Genomic DNA, 22744 nt, shown 5'->3' with positions numbered 1-22744 from the left:
GTTATAGAGGTGTCATGGTAACATGTTGAAGGCCCTCAAAAAGTAGGGTATCAAGGCAGAGAAGTGCAGCTGTAACAACTGAAACTGATGGAATGCTTAGTATATGTCAATGACTCTTCTAAGCACTTTGCAGAATAGCTCATTTAATCCTTAAAGCCATTTCATAACATAGGTACTGTTATCATTCTCTTTCTATTGGCAGGGAAAAGAAAGACTTACTTGCCTAAGGTTTCCCAGTGCAAGAGCCAGGACTCAACCTGTGGCAGCCTGACGTTGCAGCCAGCTCTCTGCCACAATATAATATTTTCTCTCATAAAAGCCACACTTGACATACACACGCGCCTCTTTTTATCGAAATATTTTCATTTAACTTAATCTAGATACATGCCGACATCACAGTATCTCATGAAGCTTCCCTAATGGTTGTCTCTCTTTAAAATCTCTGGTGTTGCCTATGATTGGGGAAGTCTTTGTTTACTAGAGGAGGCTGCATATTTTGAGGCCTACATCACTCATGATTAAAAGGCATTACATATGCCCTTACTTGCTTTTCACTGTGAACCAAATGAGCAGAAAACAGTTCACAGGACTCAATGTTTGCGGTTGCCCTTCCTTGGAAGCGGGCCAGAATTCCTGATGCCCCACTGAATTGAGAGCCAGTGTACCACAGAGTGTGTCCAGCAAACGTTTTGCTAGTGAATTGGAGGACTGATCGGCTGCAATGTAAAAATCTGTTTCACAAAACACATATGATCCTGAACATTCTGCAAAATACCCCAGGGGATTTCAACCTAATGTAGTTTCTTTAAGAATTTATTTTATGTCTATTGACTCTCACTTAGATTGAGATTTGCGTAAATTTCTTGCCCTCTTCCTAGGCAACTCAGCTTTTTCTTTTTTCTCTCAAATATTTTTGTTTTTGAAGATGAGGTCTTGCTTTTTCACTCAAGTTGGAGTGCACTGGCATGATCATAGCTCACCGTAACTTTGAACTCTTAGGCTCAAGTGATACTCCTGACTCAGCTCCTAGGACTACAGGTGTGTGCCATCATGCCTGGTTAAATTTTTAAATTTTTTGTAGAGACAAGGTTTTGCTCTGTTACCCAGGCTGGTCTTGGATTCCTGGCCCCAAGCAGTCCTCCTGCTGAGGCTCCCAAAGTGTTGGGATTACAGGCATGAGCCACTATGCCCAGCCTCTTAAATGTTTAGCTTATAGAAATAATGTCATATCACATATCTCCACTGGAGGCCTTCAGACTTTTTCCCTTATATGTCCATGTTTCCCTAATTGAGAGAAGAAATCCTTTAAAAAGAAGTCAGTGTCATTTATACTATTTAGTAGGTCTTACTTTACTGGACGCTGTTAAATAAAGACTAGTATTAGCCGGGCTCGGTGGCTCATGCCTGTAATCTCAACAATTTGGGAGGCTGAGGTGGGTGGATCCTGTGAGGTTGGGAGTTCAAGACCAGCATGGCCAACATGGTGAAACTTCACCTCTACTAAAAATACAAAAATTAACCTGGCGTGGTTGTGGGTGCCTGCAATCCCAGCTACTTGGGAGGCGTAGGCAGGAGAATCGCTTGAATCAGGGAAGTGGAGGTTGCAGTGACCCCAAATCATGCCACTGCACTCCAGCCTGGGTGACACAGTGAGACACTATCTCAAAAAAAAAAAAAAAAAAAAAAAGACTATCATCTAATTTCTTTCAGCTTATTTGTTCATTGCACTATCTTTTTTTTTTTTTTGAGATTGTTGACCAGGCTGGCATGCAATGGCATGATCTTGGCTCACAGCAACCTCCACCTCTCGGGTCCAAGCCATTCTCCTACCTCAGCCTCCTGAGTAGCTGGGATTACAGGTGCCCACCAATACACCTGGCTAATTTTTGTATTTTTAGTAGAGATGGGGTTTCACCATGTTGGTCAGGCTGGTCTTTAACTCCTGACCTTGTGATCTGCCTGCCTTGGCCTCCCAAAGTTCTGAGATTACAGACATGGGCCACTGTGCCGGCCGTTCATTGCACTGTCTAAACTGAAGAAGGCAGCTACTGTGCTGCATAGTCTGAGCCTTGTCTGACTTTCAGCCTCTTTCTTTCTAGCCTCAATTTTAATTTCTTTAATTTTTTCTTAGAGGCAGTCTTATCAGTCTATCAGTCCAAACTTGTTTGTGGAGCTTTGTCAAACTATTAGTGATCACAACAAGATGTCCATGAATCAAAGGGGAGAGAGTGAGAGCACAGAGGAGCTTTAAGAGGGCAGCACACTTCATCCAGCAAAAAGCTGGCCTCCACATCCATCAACCACCGTCATCCTCAAAGTTCAAATTCACTGAAAACTCAATACCATCCTCCACTCTTAGGAAAGAAGATAGAGTACCTTGGGGTTGGGAATAATGGTCTTAGAGAGAATAGGAGTAAGAGAAATCCCTGCGGGATGTAATTGGGCAGAAAAAGTGGATCATATATAAAGGGGGATGCAAGTAAGACAGTCTGTTCTGTCCTTCCTCACAACCTGAAGGTCTTTTCCTAGCGACAATTCTGTACATTGTTTATGAAAGGCTGCAGATGCTTAAAAATAACAGACAGGCTCCCTGTTTTATGTAGAAGGGAGTTTAAGACAATGAGATGTAAATGATGTTTTTTGTACATGACATCATTTGGGATAACAGAAGTGTGTGTGTGTGTGTGTGTGTGTGTGTGTGTGTGTAAGGGGAAAGTTGGGTGGGGGGCAGAGAGAGAATACCTAACAAGGAAACTTAAAATGTGTCCCACGACGAAAACCTTCGGCTAGGTGAAAGAAACTAAAATCTCAGATTAGTTTTTGAGAAACCTGATGAAAGTCAGGACAGCAATAATCATCACAGAAATAGCATTCTAGGCACTGTAAAGTATTTTCTTCCAAAGACTTCTAAAACACTTTTTACCTGTTATCTAATTAATTTCACAACATAAAGAAGAGGTTTTGGACTTTCTATTGCGCTCCATTCTGTACATGAAGGCAAGGTGGTATGATACATAATAAAGATTTTTTCTGGTGTTTAGAGAGGTGACTTTTTGTGGATTGTTGACAGCCATTATTTAACTTTTGGTCAGTGGAAGGGTTGAGTGCAGGGGAGAAGCTTGAGGAGAAGGGACGGAAGCAAGTGCTCTTGAGGTTTGGCTGTGCACCAAGTCGATCTCCATTTGACTAATTGAGCTTCCAGCCATAAGCCAAGAGTGAGGACACCAAAAGTATCAGGTCCCCAAAAATCAGTTGTCATAGCCAAAGTGTTTTTCTTTTCAGGTATTGTATCTGGATTCCCTGTTGTGTGAATTACTTCAGATGTCCACACTGCTCTTAGAAAACCTGGGCAACATTGGCTGGGGGCAGTGGCTCATGCCTGTAATCCCAGCACTTTGGAAGGCTGAGGTGGGTGGATCAGAAGGTCAGGAGTTTGAGACCAGCCTGGCCAATCCGGTGAAACGCCATTTGTACTAAAAATACAAAAAAGTTAACCAGGCATATTGACATATGCCTGTAGTTCTGGCTACTAAGGAGGTTGAGGCAGAAGAACCTCTTGAACCCGGAAGGCAGATGTCGCAGTAAGCTGAGATTGCACCATTGCATGCCAGCCTAGGCAACAGAGTGAGATTCTGTCTCAAAAAAAAAAAAAAAAGGAAAAGAAAAGAAAACCTAGGCAACATAAAGAATTCTTTCCCTCAGTGGACCTAGAGCAGTAAAATTCCTATTTGCTGCTAGAGCTGTGAATTAAACATTTGATTTTTTATCATGCATAAAAGGTAACCATTTTACTCTATGTTTTGTTTTTTTTTTTTAGATGGAGTTTCGCTCTTGTTACCCAGGCTGGAACGCAATGGCGCAATCTCGGCTCACCACAACCTCTGCCTCCTGGGTTCAGGCAATTCTCCTGCCTCAGCCTTCCAAGTAGCTGGGACTACAGGTGTGCACCGCCATGCCCAGCTAATTTTTGTATTTTTAGTAGAGATGGGGTTTCACCATGTTGACCAGGATGGTCTCGATCTCTTGACCTCGTGATCCACCTTACAGCCTCCCAAAGTGCTGGGATTATAGGCATGAGCCACCTCTAAGTGTTTTTGTTAATTTCCACTTGCTGTTAAGTTTTGACTCCAAATACAGTATTAATATATAACAGACAAATGAGAAGAAAGAGAACAACTTTCCAGGGATAATATTCTTATTCTTAGAGGATATTATTCTCATCAGCTGTCAAAAGCTATTTATTTATGAAAATGGAAGAAGAAATCTCAGAAGCATAATATTTGAGTTGGTCTTACTTTCAAATTAAAACATCAAACCACAACAAGTTATTTTTGCAGTATCTTTACTAAGAAATTATTTCTAGAATCTTTTCATTTGCAGCATTGTTTATTAAACAAGACAACTATGAAAAAACCATCTTTTCTTTTAAATTGCCAACCAATTATAGTTGTGTATCTTTTACTCTCAAATCTATCTCTTCTTCTGGCTAAATGCAAATGAGATAATACACCCTAAATAATTAAATAAAAACATATTGGGAAGTTGTATTTCTTTAGGATGCCACATTTTCTTCTAAAGCAGTAATAAAATGGTTAAATATAAAATACTTTGCTCCCTTCTCTACCTGCTGGTTAGACTTGACATTGTTTACTTTTTCTGTCAGACCTGGGGAATATTGTTTAGGGTAACAGAAAGATTTTCATGTGTATTCAGAACAAACTTAAGAGTCTATGATGGTGTGAAACTAGCATGTTATCTACACAATCTGCTTTATCACAATCACAAACTTTAAATTTCCCCTCTTCAAGTCATGTCAGGACACTTATGTGAAAATCAAATGACCTTTTATTAAGAACACAAGGCATAACTCTGTATTGACTCTTAGAGGCCACTTCTAATATTTTTAACTATTCAGACCTTTCTTCAGTATATGGAAAACAACCGGATTGACCAAAAAGGTTAAGAAAACATAATCTTTGACCTATCCATGTAGATGACATGGGAACACAGACTTAGAGAGCAAACAAGAAGGCACCATAAATGCTATTGCAAAACCCTGCCTGAAATTGGAGAGTTTTTTCATATCATGGTGAGATGCTATTTTATCCCAACATAAGAATCAGACACAAGTTTCTATCTCCTCCCTGGACTCCTGCAGTCTGCCATTTGGTTGCTGTCACATGAGCCCTAGAACATTTGAATTGCAGCACTGTATTTATGTTTTATTATATTTCAAACGCCTGCCTCTGGCATACCTGACACTCTCTTGGAACCGAGAGTAGCTCCAGGCTGCCAGAGGAAATGCCAGCAGGCTTTCACTGGGCAGCACCCATCACTCCACTGACACACAGACCTGCCAGGCTCCTCTCCTGCGCATATGCCAGGCCACCTCACACCTGATCAGCTTCAGCTCCAAAGCTGACCCCAGAGAGCCCCACGGAGCTCAGGGCTTTTGCGGCAGTGGTTCATCACCGCCGATTTCCTAACATTCACAAGGACCTTGCTTCTCTTTTCAAGGTTAACCCCGCAACTCTCATAATTCCTTATCTAGAAATAATCAGACCAGTAACCAGAGAGGCGTTACACAAAACAAACAAACACAAAAATCTCAGCACTCCATTAACGTTAATTACTAGGGAAAGGGAGACTGCACACACTGCCATGACAGTCATGAAACTTCATCCAGCTAATGAGATCATTCATGATCCAAGTTCATCACTGCGTCTTCGCAGTAAATTGTTTTCTTTTTAATACCCCTCACCCCCGGTCCCCAATCCCCCTCCGCATCTCACCTGCCAGCCGTCTGTCTCTGGTGTTTTTCCAAATGACATCCAGGGCTCTGGCCGTGGAGTCCCTGATGTGATCGCTAAAGGACCTCCGGAGAGGGGCTCGCAGGGGGCGCGCCATCACGTGGGCCTCGGGGTCCCCCATCCACCCGCAGACGCCTTCAGCGCAGCCCGGGCGCCCGGACGAAGCCTTCGTCCTCCGCCCCACGCTGTCCTCCCGGCCGCGGGCTGTCGCCTGCCTTCACGAGGCCGGCATTGCGGCTGGCACTGCGGCCCTGGGAAGCGCCGAATGCAGGCGGCCTCCTGGCCCACAGCCAAGCGCGCGCGGCGGCCACATCTGGAAAGGCTTACCCTGTGCCGGCGACACCCTCGCGGGGCGCGCAAACTGCAGCCCGGCTATCCGGAGGCGTCTCTCTTCCGGTGTAACCCAATGACTCACCTGGGTCCCCGCCGGGCTGCTCGTCGGTCACATAGCAGGTCTCCCCTTCAGGGGCAGCCCAGGTGACCTCGCATTTTCAAAGGAAGCGCAGCGCCAGAGTCAAGCAAGTGGGGGAGGTGGGAGGGTGGGGCTGGCAGGTGGCCTTGTCTTTAACTTTCAGGGTTGATTTTCCAGAGCAGTTGCATTTGAGTAACTCATTTTCTATCTCACTCATGGTTTTAGATTAGGCAGTTGATGAGACAGAAAAGTCAACCTGTAGTTGTGGTTGTGGGAAGGAAGATATGACTGGAAGGAGCATTTTACAGATCAGTCTGGATTTTCTCTAAGAAATGGTGACCTAAGAGGCCAGGCACTGTGGCTGACGCCTGTAATCCCAATCATTTGAGAGGCTGAGGCTGGAGGATCACTTGAGGCCAGGAGTTTGAGCCCAGCTTGGGCAACAAACAAGACCCCACCGCTAAAAAAATTAGGCAGGTGTGGTGACATGCAGCTGTGCTCTCAGCTACTTGGGAGGCTGAGAGGGAAAATCGCTTGAGCTCAGGAGTTTCAGGCTGCAGTGAGCTGTGATCACCCCACTGCACTCCAGCCTGGGGGACAGAGCAAGACCCTGTCTCTAAAATAGAGAAAGAAAGAAACGGACACCTGAATTTTAAAATATTGATCAGCTCTTCACAGTTTCTCTCTAACCATACTTCTACTTATGGTGGTTTAATCAAGTCACTCTAGGTTTTGCCCCTTAAAAAGGTTCAGATATCCCCTAATTTTGTGTATCTTCTAGTTCCAAGTAAGTATACTTCCTCATTACAATTGCACGTCAAAGACTCACCCCACGAAATGTAAAAAAAGTGCCAAGCACTGTGAAATCAAAATATTAGCCAAATTCTTCTTTTACAAGATACATTTCTTAGTTTCTAAAATGCCAAATCTATTTCTACGCCAATAAATTTGGCAGGATTTTTGCCTTTTAAATGCATTATTAATCCTCTTTTCTAACTGTCTACCGAATCTTACCTTATGATGTTCAAGGTTTGGCAGGGAAGCTTAATATTGGCATAAGATAGCATCTAAGGGCCAGTTCATAACCTTTGCAAGATGAGATAATGCTGTAAAAACACTTTGTAAATTGCAAGAAGCCATGCAAATGCTAATTATTACCATAATTAGTTTTACACACAAAGCCGTTTTCAACCCACACTCATCTCCTGAGTCTTCTAATTTCTACAACATGTATCATTTTCACCATGTATCTTTGACAACTTAATTATACCAAGGATGATTATGAAAATAGTGAGATTGTGCTCATGAATTATAACAGTACCAATGCTTATTAGTTACCCGTATGTCCTAAACTGTATTGTTCCCAAACTGTTAAAGTCCATGAGTCTTCCCCCATTGAGAATGTACTTCATGGTAGATATCCACGTCTTTGCCTTATCATTGGACTTGGCATACATTAGGAGAGAATGCATGCTAACTGCTGAACTATATAGACCTCTATGCCTGCAAGAGCCAATTCCAAATGAAAATCCTCTCTCAAAGATTTTCAGAAAATGTGATGGCCCAATGCCTGGTTCCATTCTAAAACAATGTCTCCAGAGTTTGTGTGTATTTATCCTTCAAAGAGATCTGGGCATGTTGAAGCGTGTTGAGTCATGTCATCTGGACCTCTTTTGCAGAGGAATGGCATGAAGTACCTACCCATGGCATGGTAGTGCCCTTCACCAGATACTGTTTTAGGCATGCAGCGCATTAGGATGAATAAGAGTTCAACTTTGTCTTTGGGGAGGAAATATCACATTGACCACAGATAATTCCAAAATAATGTGATAAGTTTCAAGGTAGAAACATGTTCAACGTGTTAGGCAAAATGTTATAGGAAGAGAGAGCAAAATGCAGCCTGAATTTCTAACTCCTGTTAGGCACTGACCTCACCTGAATTTCCAATCTAGATCTTTGATAGAGTCAGGGATACAATCATTCCAGCATGAATAAGAACAGTTGATTGTTTGAGTCATGCAAAGTGGCATTAGGAAGCTTTTCTAAACACAGAAAGGGAGGGGAGCAGTAAAGGGAAATAAGCATTCATTAAGTCCCTATAATGTATGATAAGCTCTTCTAGAGTGGTATATAGACTAGGAAATCATCAGAGATTGACTATATATACATCAGAGTATATAGACTAGCAAGTATAGGTATTATTATCACTTTTTTAGAGATGAGGAAACTTGAAGCTTAGAAAAAGAAAAATAAATTTGAAAAAGGTTAGATAGTAAGTGACAGATCCAGGATTCATACCTGGAGCTGTCTAAGTCCAAAACTCATTAGCTTCCTAATCAACTTGGTTGGTCTTAATGATAACGATAGTGATCCACTAATGTTCTCTAGGCTCAGTTGATACTAAGCTATGAGCTTATGCTCTTTAATCTTAGCCACATGAGATAACCAACAGGACCTAGGATGTGGCAGAAATCTGAGTCTGCAGATGGGTTTGAGGTGATCCCCACTATGGACGTTAAAAAACAATGAGCCAAGAGAATCAAGGTCTAGTTCAACACACAGTGTTTAACAATAGAGCCCTTAGGTCTAATCTCCAGAGTGTTATAAAACAACCCTCCTCCTCTTAGCAACACACTCTATCTAGGACAGTACTCACAGTTCTTCAATGAAGCTCATCTCAGTAGGTGTTAGAAACACCTGCCTATTCCTAGTGCAGGTTGCTTTAGGTAGAATCCACAGACCTAACCTGTCTAAGAGTTCTTTATGTTTTGTTTATCTTTTTCAAAGGAAACCTCATGGCATATATGTAAATTTTATTGGCAGAGTATTTTTGAGCACGGCAAACTTTAGTTATAGATTTTACCATAGGCCAACGTAGAGCTGGCAACTTGGCCTCTCATTTCTGACAACTCATTAAGTCAAAATTTCACTGTGAGGGTATTTCAACCCTTATGGATAAATCTCAGCAACATTTCATGGGTATGGTGTAAAGACCATTCTAATACATAACTATTTTGAAATTATTCTTATATTTTACCTTCTTTGTAGGCCACTAGAAATGCTACACCCAGAAAAGGTGCTGCTTAGAATTCTACCATTTATACAATAATTCCTCAAGTTGTATTTCCACAAATTTCAAACTATCCCAGTTTTCTATGACACTAAGAGATGAAAATGGTTCGTGATAATTAGTGTTGTCTCAGCCTCGTAGGTAGAACAAGTGGGAATATGAGGAGTTCATTGGTTTTTCAAGATCCCACTAGTAATCGTAAGAAAAATGAGAATAATGACATTATGCTTTGATAGGTTTCAGTTTCTTATTTCTGTGACCAAGGATTAATTTCAGCCATTTGGAGGAGGTGCTGTTTGACCAGAGAAGTTGTGTAAAGTCTTCCAGATCCCTGGAGAGCAGAGGTTCTAGTCTGTATACTAAGCTAGAGATTCTGGTTTAAATAAGTTCTAGTATTTTCCATATAAGAAAATTATCCTGCTTTGGTAATGCATTACCGATTTAATTTAGTCTTGTGTATACATTTTATCTTATTGCAAACAAAGTTTTTAATTTCATAGTGTTTCTAGGTTCCATCTTCTTTGATTTAATGTTGGGGACCTCTTCTTTTCCAAGCCTGTGTAACATAAATCCAATTTGGTGTTATGGCCACTGTTGCTGAGGAAACTCATTTAAGCCTTCTTTGGACCAATTAGAATACTTGGGACTACCTAAGGTGCTGGAAGATTCTTTCAAAATAACGCAAATCAGGATGGGAAATCAAAAGTTTATTAAGAGTCAATACCATGTCTGGGAAATGAAAAGTTTGTTAAGAGTCAATACCATGTCTGGATCTGGGTCTTTGGCATAGAAAGAAAATGAGTATGACCCCATTTGGTTAAGCCCTATGAGTGATCCAGCCCCTGCAACAGGACAGCAGGCTTAGTGAATGGCAGTGCCTACCCCAGCATAATAGGTCTGCCTAAAATGCTATAACTCTTCACTGTGTAGGTATCCAATAGTCCATGACAAGGATTATTCATAGAATGAAGCCTCTGTAACTCTGAAGGATGTCTAAATGGTTTCTGGTTATTGTGATAACTGGAGGACTGCTTTCATTTTGAAACGTTTAGTTAATATAATCATCTTTAGTACATTTGCTCTGGCAACTGGCAATTTTACTTGTTAATCTGCTTTTACATTTGGAACACCAAGGATCCCACTGAATTTGGTTAAGGATCTTCTTTGTGATAAACTCCGTTAAATGTTCTTTTCCAAAGGGCTCAAATCAAGGTGGCTTGCACTACTAGGTGTATATTGATGTTTGATAGACCAACAGATTACAGTTGATTTTTTTCAAATTGATCATTTCTGACCTGGGGGCAAACAAAATTATTCTTGGAAGGCAGGAAGAAAGTCTTGGAATCTATATGTGTATTTATGCATATGGTTATTTAAATATTTCCATTTTGGGATGATGTACAAAGCAAATATGTACTGTGATTTATAGACATAATTTATGCATAAATAAACATATACACTGGGGTTCTATGCTCAGAAAGCTTTACTGAGAGGACTGGTGATCAGAGTTCGGAGACTTGCTCTACAACTTCTGGTACATACCAAAATCACACTATCTTTCAAAGTAAAATCAACTTGGAGGGCATACTGTTGAATATATCTGTAAGGGGAAAGGCTGCAATAAAACAAGAAGTGAATGTTAGGGAAGAAAGAAGGACTTCTTTTTCTTCTTGATTGATGTAACAATATCTTATTTCCTTTTGACTTCTGAATCTCAGTAACTATCTGTGCTTTCTGAAGCAAAGATCTCTACCTGGGCTATGAAAAGTCACCTTGCCTGTGAAAAAGAGGACTTAGTTTCAATTCTGCCCCTTGCCAGCTTTGTGATCTTGGGATGGCAATTTGTTTTCTCATTTGCTAATGAGGGTATTGACAAGATCATTTATTCTGGTTGAGATTTGAGGGTGGGAGAGAAAGATATCAGAATTAACAGACTGGGGACTCATCCCTTTTGTTAGAATGGACCGAAAAGTTTAAACAACTCTACTGAGCTAGATGGTCTCATTCTACTTCAGAAAACCTCAGCAGAATTGTAACTATTAGTATATATAATTTGCCATTTTAATGCTTTCCTCAAGCTATTTTCAAGTTGCTTAGAACATCCTGTAGCTGTTTGGGTTTAATCCTCTCTGGATTATTTCTTTTCCATTTTCTGTAGTTGAAACTCTAGTTTTTGATATGAAAATTTTTAGCAGAGAGGGAGGAAATAAAACATATTGGAAAAAGGAAAGAGGATGCAGTGATGCCCTCAGAAGAGTTTTTTTCTATGTCATGATTTCAGATTTTCTTTTCTGTTATAATTTCATAAGGTTAAACATTTTCAATTTCTATAGAAAAATCAACAATAACGGTGTACCAAAAATAAAAATCTATATCTTATATTACCTTAGCAAGAACAGAATATCTAATAGTAAAATAATTTTAGATACAGTTAACACTTTAGAGGAAATAATTTCCTTTACTTTTTTCTTCATTTTATTTTATTCCTATTTTTATTCTTTCTTTTATCCTTTCATTTTTCTATCTTTTATTTTTCACCATGTAAAATTACAGTGTGTTGGTAAAGAAGTCCAGCATTATAGCATAAGCCACAGAGTTATAATTTCTCTGCTCACTCGGATTTAAAGTATATTATGATTACTTGAATTGCTTTTAAATTGTGGTTATCGCAATTCATACTAGCTGTTTTATGTATCTTTTTTGTTGAGATTGAAATAAAAATATGAATCCCTTGCTGATTCTAAATTAGACGACTTCTGAGAAAAAACCAAAAACTCAAATAGTATTTTACCTTCATGTATGACTCATTGCCACAAATGTCCATAAAGAATGACAGATGTTACTTTTGGATTATAAAAATTATCAGCCATCTCAAACAACATACCTACACTAACAATAAAATCAAAAACAGTTTTGGATAATGGATGCCTGATATAGTCAAGTGTATAATTCAGGGATGATTTAAAAGTCAGACCAAACAGGAACCCAAATATTTCTCTATGTTAACATAACCTGTTGATTATACTATTTTGACCATAGTATTAATAAATGTTATATATTGTGATAGACTCAAAACACTACAATATCAACTAGCTTGAATGTTTCTATAAAAAGGTATTTGCAGGTCGACTTCTGTGTATGAAGGGATCCTACTGAAACATACACACAGGTACACACACACAAAACAAAAACACATTTTTTTCCAGAAAATGTACAATAAGTTGTGCAGTACTGTAATCTCTGAGAGAAGGTTTTAAAAAAATAGATAAGCCTGACCATTGTCCCAACACCAACTCTGCCTATGGGCAATTATGGGGCCACGGAGTAAAGAGAGGAAATCCAAACATATCTGACAGCTTTCTTTCTTTTCTTTCCTTCTTTCCTTTTTCCACTTTTCCTTCCTTTCCCTTCCCTCCCACTCCCCCTTCCTTCCTTCCTTCCTTCCTTCCTTCCTTCCTTCCTTCCTTCCTTCCTTCCTTCCTTCCCTCCTTCTCTTTCTTTTATTTTCCTTTTTCTTTCTTCTTTCCTTTGTCTCACTCTGTTGCCCAGCCTGGAGTGTAGTGGTGCAATCCCCGCTCACTGCAACTTCTGCATCCTGGCCTCAGGTAGTCCTCCCCCTGCAGCCTCTTGAGTAACCAGGACTACAGGTGCACACCATTATGCCCAGCTAATTTTTTAATGTTTTGTAGAGATCAGGTCTCCCTATATTGCCCATGGTAGTCTCAAACTCATGGGCTCAAGTGATCTTCCCACCTCAACCTCCCAAAGTACTGGGATTACAGATATGAGGCACTCAGCCTGGCCTAGCAGTCTTGAGGTGACAGAGATCAGAGTTTAGGGGAATGAAGGCAGCTAGAGTTCATAGGGCAGAGTATCAAAGAATACGGAGCGGAACAAAGAGTGAGATGTGCAGAGGGGTCTTCCCAAGCCTTTGGCTGAATACAAATTGGTACCAGCATGAGAAGGAACTCTCCAAGGCTAGGAAAGAAACCCTGGAAATCAGTGGAAGTGCAGTCACTTCCTGGAGGTCACACAAGGCTGGCATTAGTTTGTGTTCCAACCAGTGAATATGAAGAGATCTCATGATATAGGGGGCATTAGAATAGAATCCCCAAAGTGTCATGGCTCAGTCGCAGGGCTAAATTTGTCCTAAAATAAAGATGGCTTTGGACCTGATAGCAGAAGAAAGAAAAAAAAATAAAGATAACAACAGAAAGCACTGAAATAAAAAAGTCAACAAATAGTTTAGAAGAACAAAACCTGGTTCTTTGAAGAGATCAATACAATTGCTTAATCTCTAGCCAGATCAATTAAAAGTAAAGAGTGAGTTTAGCAAGATCACAGGATTGAAGATTAATATACAAAATCAATTGTATTTTCATATGCTAGCAATGAACATTTCATAGTTAGAACAAGAAAATAGCATGCATGATTAAAAATATGAAATACTTAGAGATATATTCAATAAAATATTTGTACAAAAAATTGTACACTGAAAACTACAAAATATTGTTAAGAGAAATGGAAGAAAATCTAAATAGAGTTGTATCATTTATGTATTTGAAGATAATATTGATAAGTTGTTAATTCTTTCAAACTATAGATTCAACACAAAACCAATAAAAATTCCAGCAGGTTGTTTTGTTTGTCTGTTTGTTTAACTGACAAGTTGATGCTAATTTATATGGAAATAAAAAAGACCTAAAGGAGCCAAAACAATTTTGAAAATGAAGAGTGATGTTGAAAGATTTATACTACCTGATTCCAAGATTTACTATAAAGCTACGGTAATCAAGACAGGGTGGTATTGTTTTAACAATAGAAACAAAGACTAATGGAACAGAATAAAGATTCTGGGAATAAATCCACAATATGGTCAGTTGGTATTTTTTATAATGGTGTTCAAGTAAGCTATGGAGGGAAGATAATCTACCTGAAATATGTTATCAACAAATGGGGTGCTGGGGCAGTTGGATAATCATATGGAAAAAGGAAAACAAAAACCAAAAAACCTGTGAGCTTTACCTCACACCTAAAACAAACATTAACTCTAAATGGAATACAGACCAGAGTAGGAGTAAAACTAAGACCTGTAGAAGTTCTCTGACCTTCTTCTTCCAAACACATTTTAACAAATGGGCAAAAGATTTGAACTGATACATCACAAAAGAAGATATATGAATGGCCAATAAGGACATGAAAAGATGCCCAACCTCACAAGCATTAGGGAAATGCAAATTAAAGCCACACTGAGATATCATTACATAAAAAATTTAAAAATACTGACCATACTAAGTGTTGGAGAGAAGGTGGAACAACTGAAATTCTTACACATTGCTGGTGGGAATGTAAAAAGGTTTAAGCAATTTGTAAACAGTTTGAAAGTTTGAAAGTTTCTTATAAAGTTAAGTATCTTACCAATGAATTCCACTCCTGGGAATTACTAAAGATGCATAAAAATATATGTTTGTACAAATCCCTTTTTTCACTTATAGATAATTCTACAAAAAGCAAAGCTGTAGTGACAGAGATCAGCTAGGTGCTTACCAGAGGCTGGGAATGGAGTGAATGTGGGATGGAATGGGGTGAACTACTTGGTACATGAAAGAATTTTTAGGGGCAATGACAAAAAGCAAAGCGATGAACTGGGGAAGTATTTGTACTGTAAATGAGCAATACAGTGTTATTATCTATAATAATGCACTTCTACAAATCAAAAAGCAAAATAGAAACAAATTGAAAAATTGATAGATTTATGAATAAGCATTTTACAGAACATATAAAAGTGATAGAATTGGGAAAGAAGCTCAGTGTTCAAACTTTGATATCAACAAAAATTATCTAACCAAAGCAAACCATCAGAACCCTTAATCTCTGAAAATTAGATACATGACTTCATAGGGATATGGAGAGAAGGTAGTTTTTCTGTCACCGGAGAAAAAATTGCTATTTAGGCAATAATCACTGGCTTGGAGCATGTACATACATACCCATGCTGCGTTAATTGGATTCAATTTTAGAGTATATACATACATACCCATGCTGCGTTAATTGGATTCAATTTTAGAGTATGTACATACATACCCATGCTGCGTTAATTGGATTCAATTTTAGAGTATGTACATACATACCCATGCTGCGTTAATTGGATTCAATTTTAGAGTATGTACATACGTACCCATGCTGTGTTAATTGGATTCAATTTTATTGTAATAAAGTTTGAGTATCAATAATAAAATGTATTTTAATGGTTTCATGAGTCATTTTATATTGAATTATTAGTAGTATCAATTTATTCATTATAAAAGTATAAAAACAACTCAATTATGATGTTTCTATTGTATTGCATTATTATATGAGAATATGTTGTTTGTATGGACAGATAATCTTTTCAAGGCGCACAATGTAAAAATACTTATTAAACCTGAAAAAATACTTATTAAAGTGAACAGGCATTTTGCTAAGATTAGCAGCAAAAGAATGTGAATTCTTTCTGATAGCCAAAAACTTTTCACTGTTTTGAAATAGGAAAAAACGGAAAAAAACATATGAAAAAAATGAAACTCTTACTCTTCTGATTGGCATACAAAATGCTAAAGACAAGTGAGAAGAAGGGAAAGAAGAAAACCCTTGATAAAAGGAAAACTAGAATTGTGGGAGATGGAACATCATGATCTGTTTGCATGAGTTGAAACTGTACAGGAGATGACAGTCTGCAAACTTCAAAGCAAAGAGGGGATCTGAGGTGAAGGTTGAGCACTCTAGAGACTGAAGAACAAATGCAGATGGTAAAAGACCGTGGAGATTTTTAGCAAATGCTTCTTTTGTACAGATTCCTTTTTTCTATGGGGGTGGGAGAGACTTCCGTTAATTCATTTAAGAAACATGGCGGGAATCAAAGAAACCTGATTTCCTAATCTCTTGAACTAAAAACATGAGAAGCTGTGACTCTAACTTTCCCTCCCATTTCTTACTGGCTTGGGCTTTCTGGCTTCTGAAACTAATCAGTGTGTGGCCAATTCAATGTATGGCTGGTCAGGGTCTAGAGAGATGGTCAGAGACGAGCAGAGAAATGGAAAGGAAGGATTCAGAACCTTCTTAATTTTATGTCTGTTGAATCTCATGATAAAAACTTTGGCTTCTGTTTTATATTTTCTTTTCCAATTTTATTTTTCTAATACTTTATTTTCATTATATTTTAAAATGGTATGGGTTAAAGAAATCAATCACCAAAAATAGTTTCGAAAACCCTACTCTGAAGTACAAGTTTAAAGTATAAGAGTAGCTCTGGAGGGAGAGAAGAGGTCACTGGTTTGTGAAGTTTTGAAATCAGCCTCTGAATTAAATCCTTGATGGTTATTTGTACATCTTTCATTTTTGTTATTTATGTGGAAAAGCAGCAGTAGTAAGCATTGTTAATATTTCAGTTGGAAATTGAAAAACAAACCTCCAAAGGAAACAGAGCTATTTTTGGAATTTCACACACAATGAGTGGTTCACATCTGGCATCAAGACTAGATTGCCCATGATACAAGAATATTGAAAACTGCAACTGATTAATAAGAATTAATTTTCTTCGTAAAAATTATAGTCACTCTTTGGGGCCTGTTGGAGTCTGGACCCATCCATTTTTCCAGTCTTCTCTCCTTCCAAACACAAACGCTAGGCTCCAGCTGGCTGGGCTTCACATTTGCATCACAGTGCCTCATGAATTTCCCACTCTTCTAATTTTGCCATTTTCCTTGCGTAGAAATGCCTCAGATCTTCCTTTCTAGTATTTCAGTGTTTTTATCCCCCCTCAGCTAAATGTCTAGAGACTCTTGAGTATCTTACCACTTAGCTGTTATGGCTTATCTTGCTCAGCAGGCTATGAGCATCTTCAAAGGATGTGCCATCAAGGTCTAGAATAAGGAGATCCTGAGACAACTGAACAGGAGAGGCAGTACCTATCAACATCACTAGTTCCTGCCTCTCTCCCCCTGTATTGCTGGCCTGAAACTTTCTACTGGAGGAAAGAAGTAAGAAAGAGGGTAGGGAAGACTTGTATGGGCTGACATTTGGAAGAACTTGGATTAACCCAGCATAGGGATCGTAGGTTCCACTTAGGGGAAGCTAAAGGTTGTGGACTTACTAAAGTTTCTATCAGTCTTTAAATAGCAATTTATATGGTCATTTATATCAGTTTTTATATGGCGATGATATTTACAGTGTTACTTGGGCCGATGTTAGGAATTACAAAATTGCAAATTAGGTGCTGTGTGTGTGACCTGTTCTTTTTTCCTAAGGCATTTAGTGCTTGTGCCGTCTGGCTTCCCAGAGTTACCACTCCACAGTGCTCTATAATTCCTTCACACCCAAATACCTTCCATCTCGTAGAGTTTAGAATTCCTTTTATTATTTTATTATTATTATTTTTAGTTCTGTCACCCAGGCTAATCATAGCTCCAACTCCTGGGTTTAAGCTATCCTCCTGCCTCGGCCTCCAGAGTAGCTAGGACTACAGGTGTGTGTGTGTGTGTGTGAGAGACAGAGAGAGAGAGAGAGAGAGAGAGAGAGAGAGAGAGAGAGAGAGAGAGAGAGAGAGATGGAGTGTCTATTTTGCCCAGGCTAGTATGAAACTCATGGCCTCAAGTGATCCTCCTACCTCAGCCTCCTGAGCAGCTGGGATTATAGACACTTGTCACTATGCCCAGCTAGTTGTTCAAATTGTTTTTTTAGAGATGGGGTCTCACTATGTTGTCCAGACTCATTTTGAACTTCTGGCCTCAGGCAATCCTCCTTCCTGGGTCTCCCAAATTGTTGGGATTACAGGCATGGGCCACTGTGACCAGAAAAAAATTCCTTTTATGTGAGTGCTTGGTAACAACTGCTAGGCTATTCCAATATGTGAATAAAATTTAGCCCTGGGGAGGAGAAGTGAGTGTATAACTGTAGAGAAATTTGTAAATAAAATGAGAACCTTGTTCCAATAAACATGTACTTATTAAATGTGAGTGATGTGACACCCAGCTTCTCATTGCACAGCTCCGTCCTCTTTTTCTCTCCTACCCTATCTGCATATAGAATTATTTTCATTACCTTTAAAGGCTGTTGTCCTTGGGAGACTGGATAATAAGTAGGTTAGGTTGGCTAATGGTAAATATGTGCAACCAGTTGACACTGGATATGTTTAATTATTTTGTTTGTTCAATGCACTTTGTATTTTTGTGTCATTTCTTCTTTTACCTTGACTATGAGTTCTGTACAGGTAGTGTCTTCAATAGTTTTATGAATATAGTGCATTGCATGGCAATAATACATATTCAGAAATATTTTTGATTATATTTATAGTAAAATGTGAATGTGACTTTTTGGTAGTCATTCAGTGCCATGATAATGTCTTAAGCCTTAAGATGTTGTTTTGTAGTACAAACTTTGAAGTACCAATTGAAATGAAATACATGTGGAAGAAGAATAATAGATGGGAAATTTCCACTGACATCAACTAGTGGTTTTCAAACTTTAGTGTTCATAAGAAGCCCCTGGAGACTATGTTAACATTTATGATTATTGAGCCTAAGAGATTTTGGTTCAGCAGGCCTGGAGGCATCCAGGAATCTGAATTTTTAAACAAGTATTCTAGAAAATTATAGGGCACACTGTAGCAAACTGTGCATTAAAGGATATGCCTTTTTCCTTAATTAAAAACACCATTTTCCTTTCTTCCAATTTTTTAAATTTTGAAAAAATTAGTGAGTGTTTTTTATGTGCAAGAAATGCAAAGATAAGTCAGACATGGTTTTTATTACATAATAGGTAAAAAAGTCTTAATAATAACAAAGGGCATAAAAACATAACAGCCTTATAAGAAGTTCAGATATAATACTGGAGTGTTTGGGGAAAAAGTGCCAATTGCTGAATAGTGGATATCCTGGAAATCTTCAAAGACAAAGTACATATGGAAATCTGGAGATGATATAAAAGGAAATTTTAGGAGAAGGTAACAGTATTAGCAAAAACACTGAGGTGGGAAGAGCAGATTATGGAGAACATGAGCATTCCTGTGAGGGCACTAGGGGGCCACTGGAATGAGATGTGTAGCTTGGGAGAGTGTCCAGAGCTGGAGATTGTGCAGACATGTCTTTCTTTTTCTTGAGATGGAGTTTCACTCTTATTGCCCAGGCTGGAGTGCAATGGTATGATCTTAGCTCATTGTAACCTCTGCCTCCTGGGTTCAAGTATTCTCCTGCCTCAGCCTCCCAAGTAGCTGCGATTACAAGTATGTGCCACCACGCTCAGCTAATTTTTTGTATTTTTAGTAGAAATGAAGTTTCACCATGTGGGCCAGGCTGGTCTCAAACTCCTGGCCTCCAGTGATCTGTGTGCTTCAGCTTCCCAAAGTGCCAGGATTACCGGCATGAGCCACTGCACCCGGCCATGTGCAGACATATCTTTAGTTGGGTGAGATTCCCAAGAGAAAGGGTAAAGACAGAGAAAAAGAAAACTCAATTATCAATGCCATCTAATTTACCTAAGGCTTATAGCAGAGAATTCAGTGAGATCATGTTTGGACAGTAAATATTTTTTCTTAATTATATATGATTTCAGTACTATGATACTAATATGTAAATTTATTTCTACTGCTCCGTGATATTAACTTATATTACTTGAGACAAAATAAAACTCTTGAATGGGAAGAGAAAGACCAATATTAGAGCTACTAAAATGAAAATCAAAGCACTGTCTACTTAAGGTATTTCTAAAATATAATTCCATAGAATTGATCAGATATTTATACTCATTACGATCCACGTCACTTACATAGTAGTAAGTAAATAATATGGTGACATGGACGGTAATAAATATAAATAAGATATATTCTAGGTACGTTCCAGAAAATCACAAAAATGTTATGCAGTATTCTCTTCCACTTAAAAACCAAATCAGCCTGAAAAAAACAGACCAAACCTGAAAGCCGTAAGGGTTAAATAATTTCACTAAAGAAAACAAAAGCAAGGTAAGCTGAAGTCAAGGGAAATATTAGAGACAGAGCAAGAGGCTGAAAAGACAAAGTAAAGGTTTTCCAGATGTGTAATTTTTTCTTTTTTTTTTTGAGATGAAGTTTCCCTCTTGCTACCCAGGCTGGAGTGCAATGGTGCCATCTCGGCTCACTGCAACCTCCACCTCCTGGGTTCAAGCAATTCTCCTACCTCAGCCTCCCGAGTAGCTGGGACTACAGGCTGCGCCACCATGCCCAGCTAATTTTTGTATTTTTAGTAGGGACGGGGTTTCAGCATGTTGACCAGGATGGTCTCGATCTCTTGACCTCGTGATCCACCTGCCTCGGCCTCCCAAAGTGCTGGGATTATAGGTGTGAGCCACCGCGCCCGGCCCAGATGTGTAATTCTTTCTACACATTAGTGCAGTTAGTTTGCCTCACTCAGGTTCTACCAGGAAACAGACAAATAAAAAATGCAGTTTTTTTTTTTCTATCTTCTGTCTGTAATCTAAACCTACTTTGCTGAAATTTTACATTTTGTTTTCTTCGGGAAAATGTCTTGATATCTACGATCCCCAGCTGTTTTCTTTCCTTTGTTTCTTTTTTTTTTTAAGCTGGCTTCCATTATAAATGGGAATGCTGTTGGAATACCTGAAGATACTTGTATGACTGTTGGAATACCTCCTTTTGGAAGGACACTTTGAGTGTGTCTCCACCCCACAGTCCTCTTGTCCACATCATAGAAAGGCCAGGCTGCTCCCTGCAGTTGGGGATGAGAGGTCTCTGCTCTGTTTATGTTCTATTGTCATGGACCATCTGGGAGAATGGCTCCTGATTAGCTGTGGAACGACGAGTACCATCTCAGAGTCAAGGTCACAAGTTAGACCCAGGTCACTGTTTTATAAGGTCCTAAATTTTGGTGCTTGAAAATTATATAAAATAATGCATGTTTTCTGGATATAATAAGCCAACTCTCCATTTTACTAAAGTCATAAAATAAGAAAACCTTAATGTCCCCCTTCGGGTAACCTGGCCTGTCTTTGTTTTGTGTAGATGGACGTTATTGTGTTCATCATTGCATCTGGGATATAGCTATCAGAGACCTTAGAAATAATAATTTAAAAAAATCATGGATGTGCCCCCCACATCCTATATACAAGTGTATTTTTTTAAATAGAAAAGTGCTAAGTGATAGAATTAAGGTTAAGTCTAATAGAATTCTGACATTCTCTTCTCTTGAAGATTTTTTATTTTAAAAAATGTATCAATTGTGTCTCGCTTTTTTTCTGTTTTTGTATTCCTTTTAAAATAAACACGTTTATACACGTATATATTAATATAGTAAATATATACGTGTATAAACGTGTTTATATATACATAAATAAATTTACCTTTTTAAAATTTATATTCTTTCCTCTTTTGGTTGTACAATGTTAGCTATCACCATTTAATATCTTACTAACGGTGATTAAATGGAATGAGGCAATACTAATATAGTCTATTGAAAATATCAAATTGTTAAGGGCAGTAGCACATGACCCAAACAAATTACAATGCCAATTAAAAACCAAATTGCAGGCAGTCATGGTGTCTTACACCTGTAATCCCGGCACTTTGGGAGGCTGAGTTGGGAGGAGGCTCTTAGAGCCAGGAGTTTGAGACAGCCTAGAAAATATGGTGAGATCCTGTCTTTATATTAAAAAAAATTAGTCACGTTGGTGCATGCCTGTAGTCCCAGCTTCTGGGGAGGCTGAGGCAGGAAGGTCGCTTAAGCCCAGGAATTCTAGGTTGCAGTGAGACATGACTGCACCACTCATTGCATTCCAGCGTAGGAAACAGGATGTGAACCTGTCTCTAAAACAATAAATTAATTAAAAATAAATAGCCAATGACATGTTCAGATTAAAAAGTGATTTAAAAAGGGAGATAATTTATTTAGTCAAGGGGAAAAAGAAAATTCACAAATCTTAAAAATGTAAGCTACGATGGCACTGATTTATGAGTGAGTCTGAAAGAGATGGGTTGGAAGATGTTTCCTGGGCTCCCATGTAATTAGAAAATAATGCAGTTCTGTAGCCTAAAAGGGTAATGTGAAAAATTACAATTTTATTGAACAGTCAGGATATATCAAGTTCTAGCAAGGTTTTGTGGAGTAAAACAAATACTGTACTGTTAATATAATATATCATACAGAACAGTTTACGCGGAAAGCCCCCTGTGCTCTGTCCATTCATTCCTCTGTTTCCGCAAACCACTGGCCACCACCAATCTTTTTATTGTTTCCATGGTTTCGCTTTACCGGAATATACAATTTGAACTATACTTTCTGGTTAGTTTTGCTGTGAACTTAAAATTGCTCTAAAAATAAAGCCTAATTATTAACGAAATAAGCATCTTTTAGGTGCACCGTACTGTGCTACATGATGTTTTAAAAGATTAAAAGCTGTCGGGAAGCATTGCTGAGATAAATGGAA

The 22744-nt window shown here is 38.7% G+C and overlaps 1 protein-coding gene and 1 long non-coding RNA gene across 7 annotated transcripts in view; one reads left to right on the top strand and one right to left on the bottom strand.

Moving 5' to 3' along the window:
* The window catches only part of DLC1 (DLC1 Rho GTPase activating protein), a 521814-nt gene that overhangs the window by 191367 nt on the left and 307703 nt on the right, over positions 1-22744 (bottom strand). Inside the window, exon 1 of one of the 6 annotated variants that reach the window (XM_035270222.3) lies at positions 6226-6326. The exons of 4 other annotated variants lie outside the window; for them this stretch is intronic. Coding sequence is in view for 1 of the 2 variants with exons in the window: in XM_035270220.3 (XP_035126111.2) it covers positions 5793-5931 (139 nt within the window). In the remaining variant the exon portion in view is untranslated. Of the gene's footprint in view, positions 1-5792; positions 6176-6225; positions 6327-22744 lie in introns of those variants that run through there. One more of the 6 variants, XM_035270220.3, reaches the window with a different exon arrangement.
* Positions 1-22744, top strand: part of LOC128929423 (uncharacterized) — a 176560-nt gene that overhangs the window by 130015 nt on the left and 23801 nt on the right. The gene's annotated exons all lie outside the window — the stretch shown is intronic.

The sequence above is a fragment of the Callithrix jacchus genome, chromosome 13 (genome assembly GCF_049354715.1).
Source record: "Callithrix jacchus isolate 240 chromosome 13, calJac240_pri, whole genome shotgun sequence".
NCBI classification, from domain to species: Eukaryota; Metazoa; Chordata; class Mammalia; order Primates; family Cebidae; genus Callithrix; species Callithrix jacchus.
The sequence above is the reverse complement of the archived record's forward strand: the minus strand, read 5'-3'. Positions and strand labels throughout refer to the sequence as shown.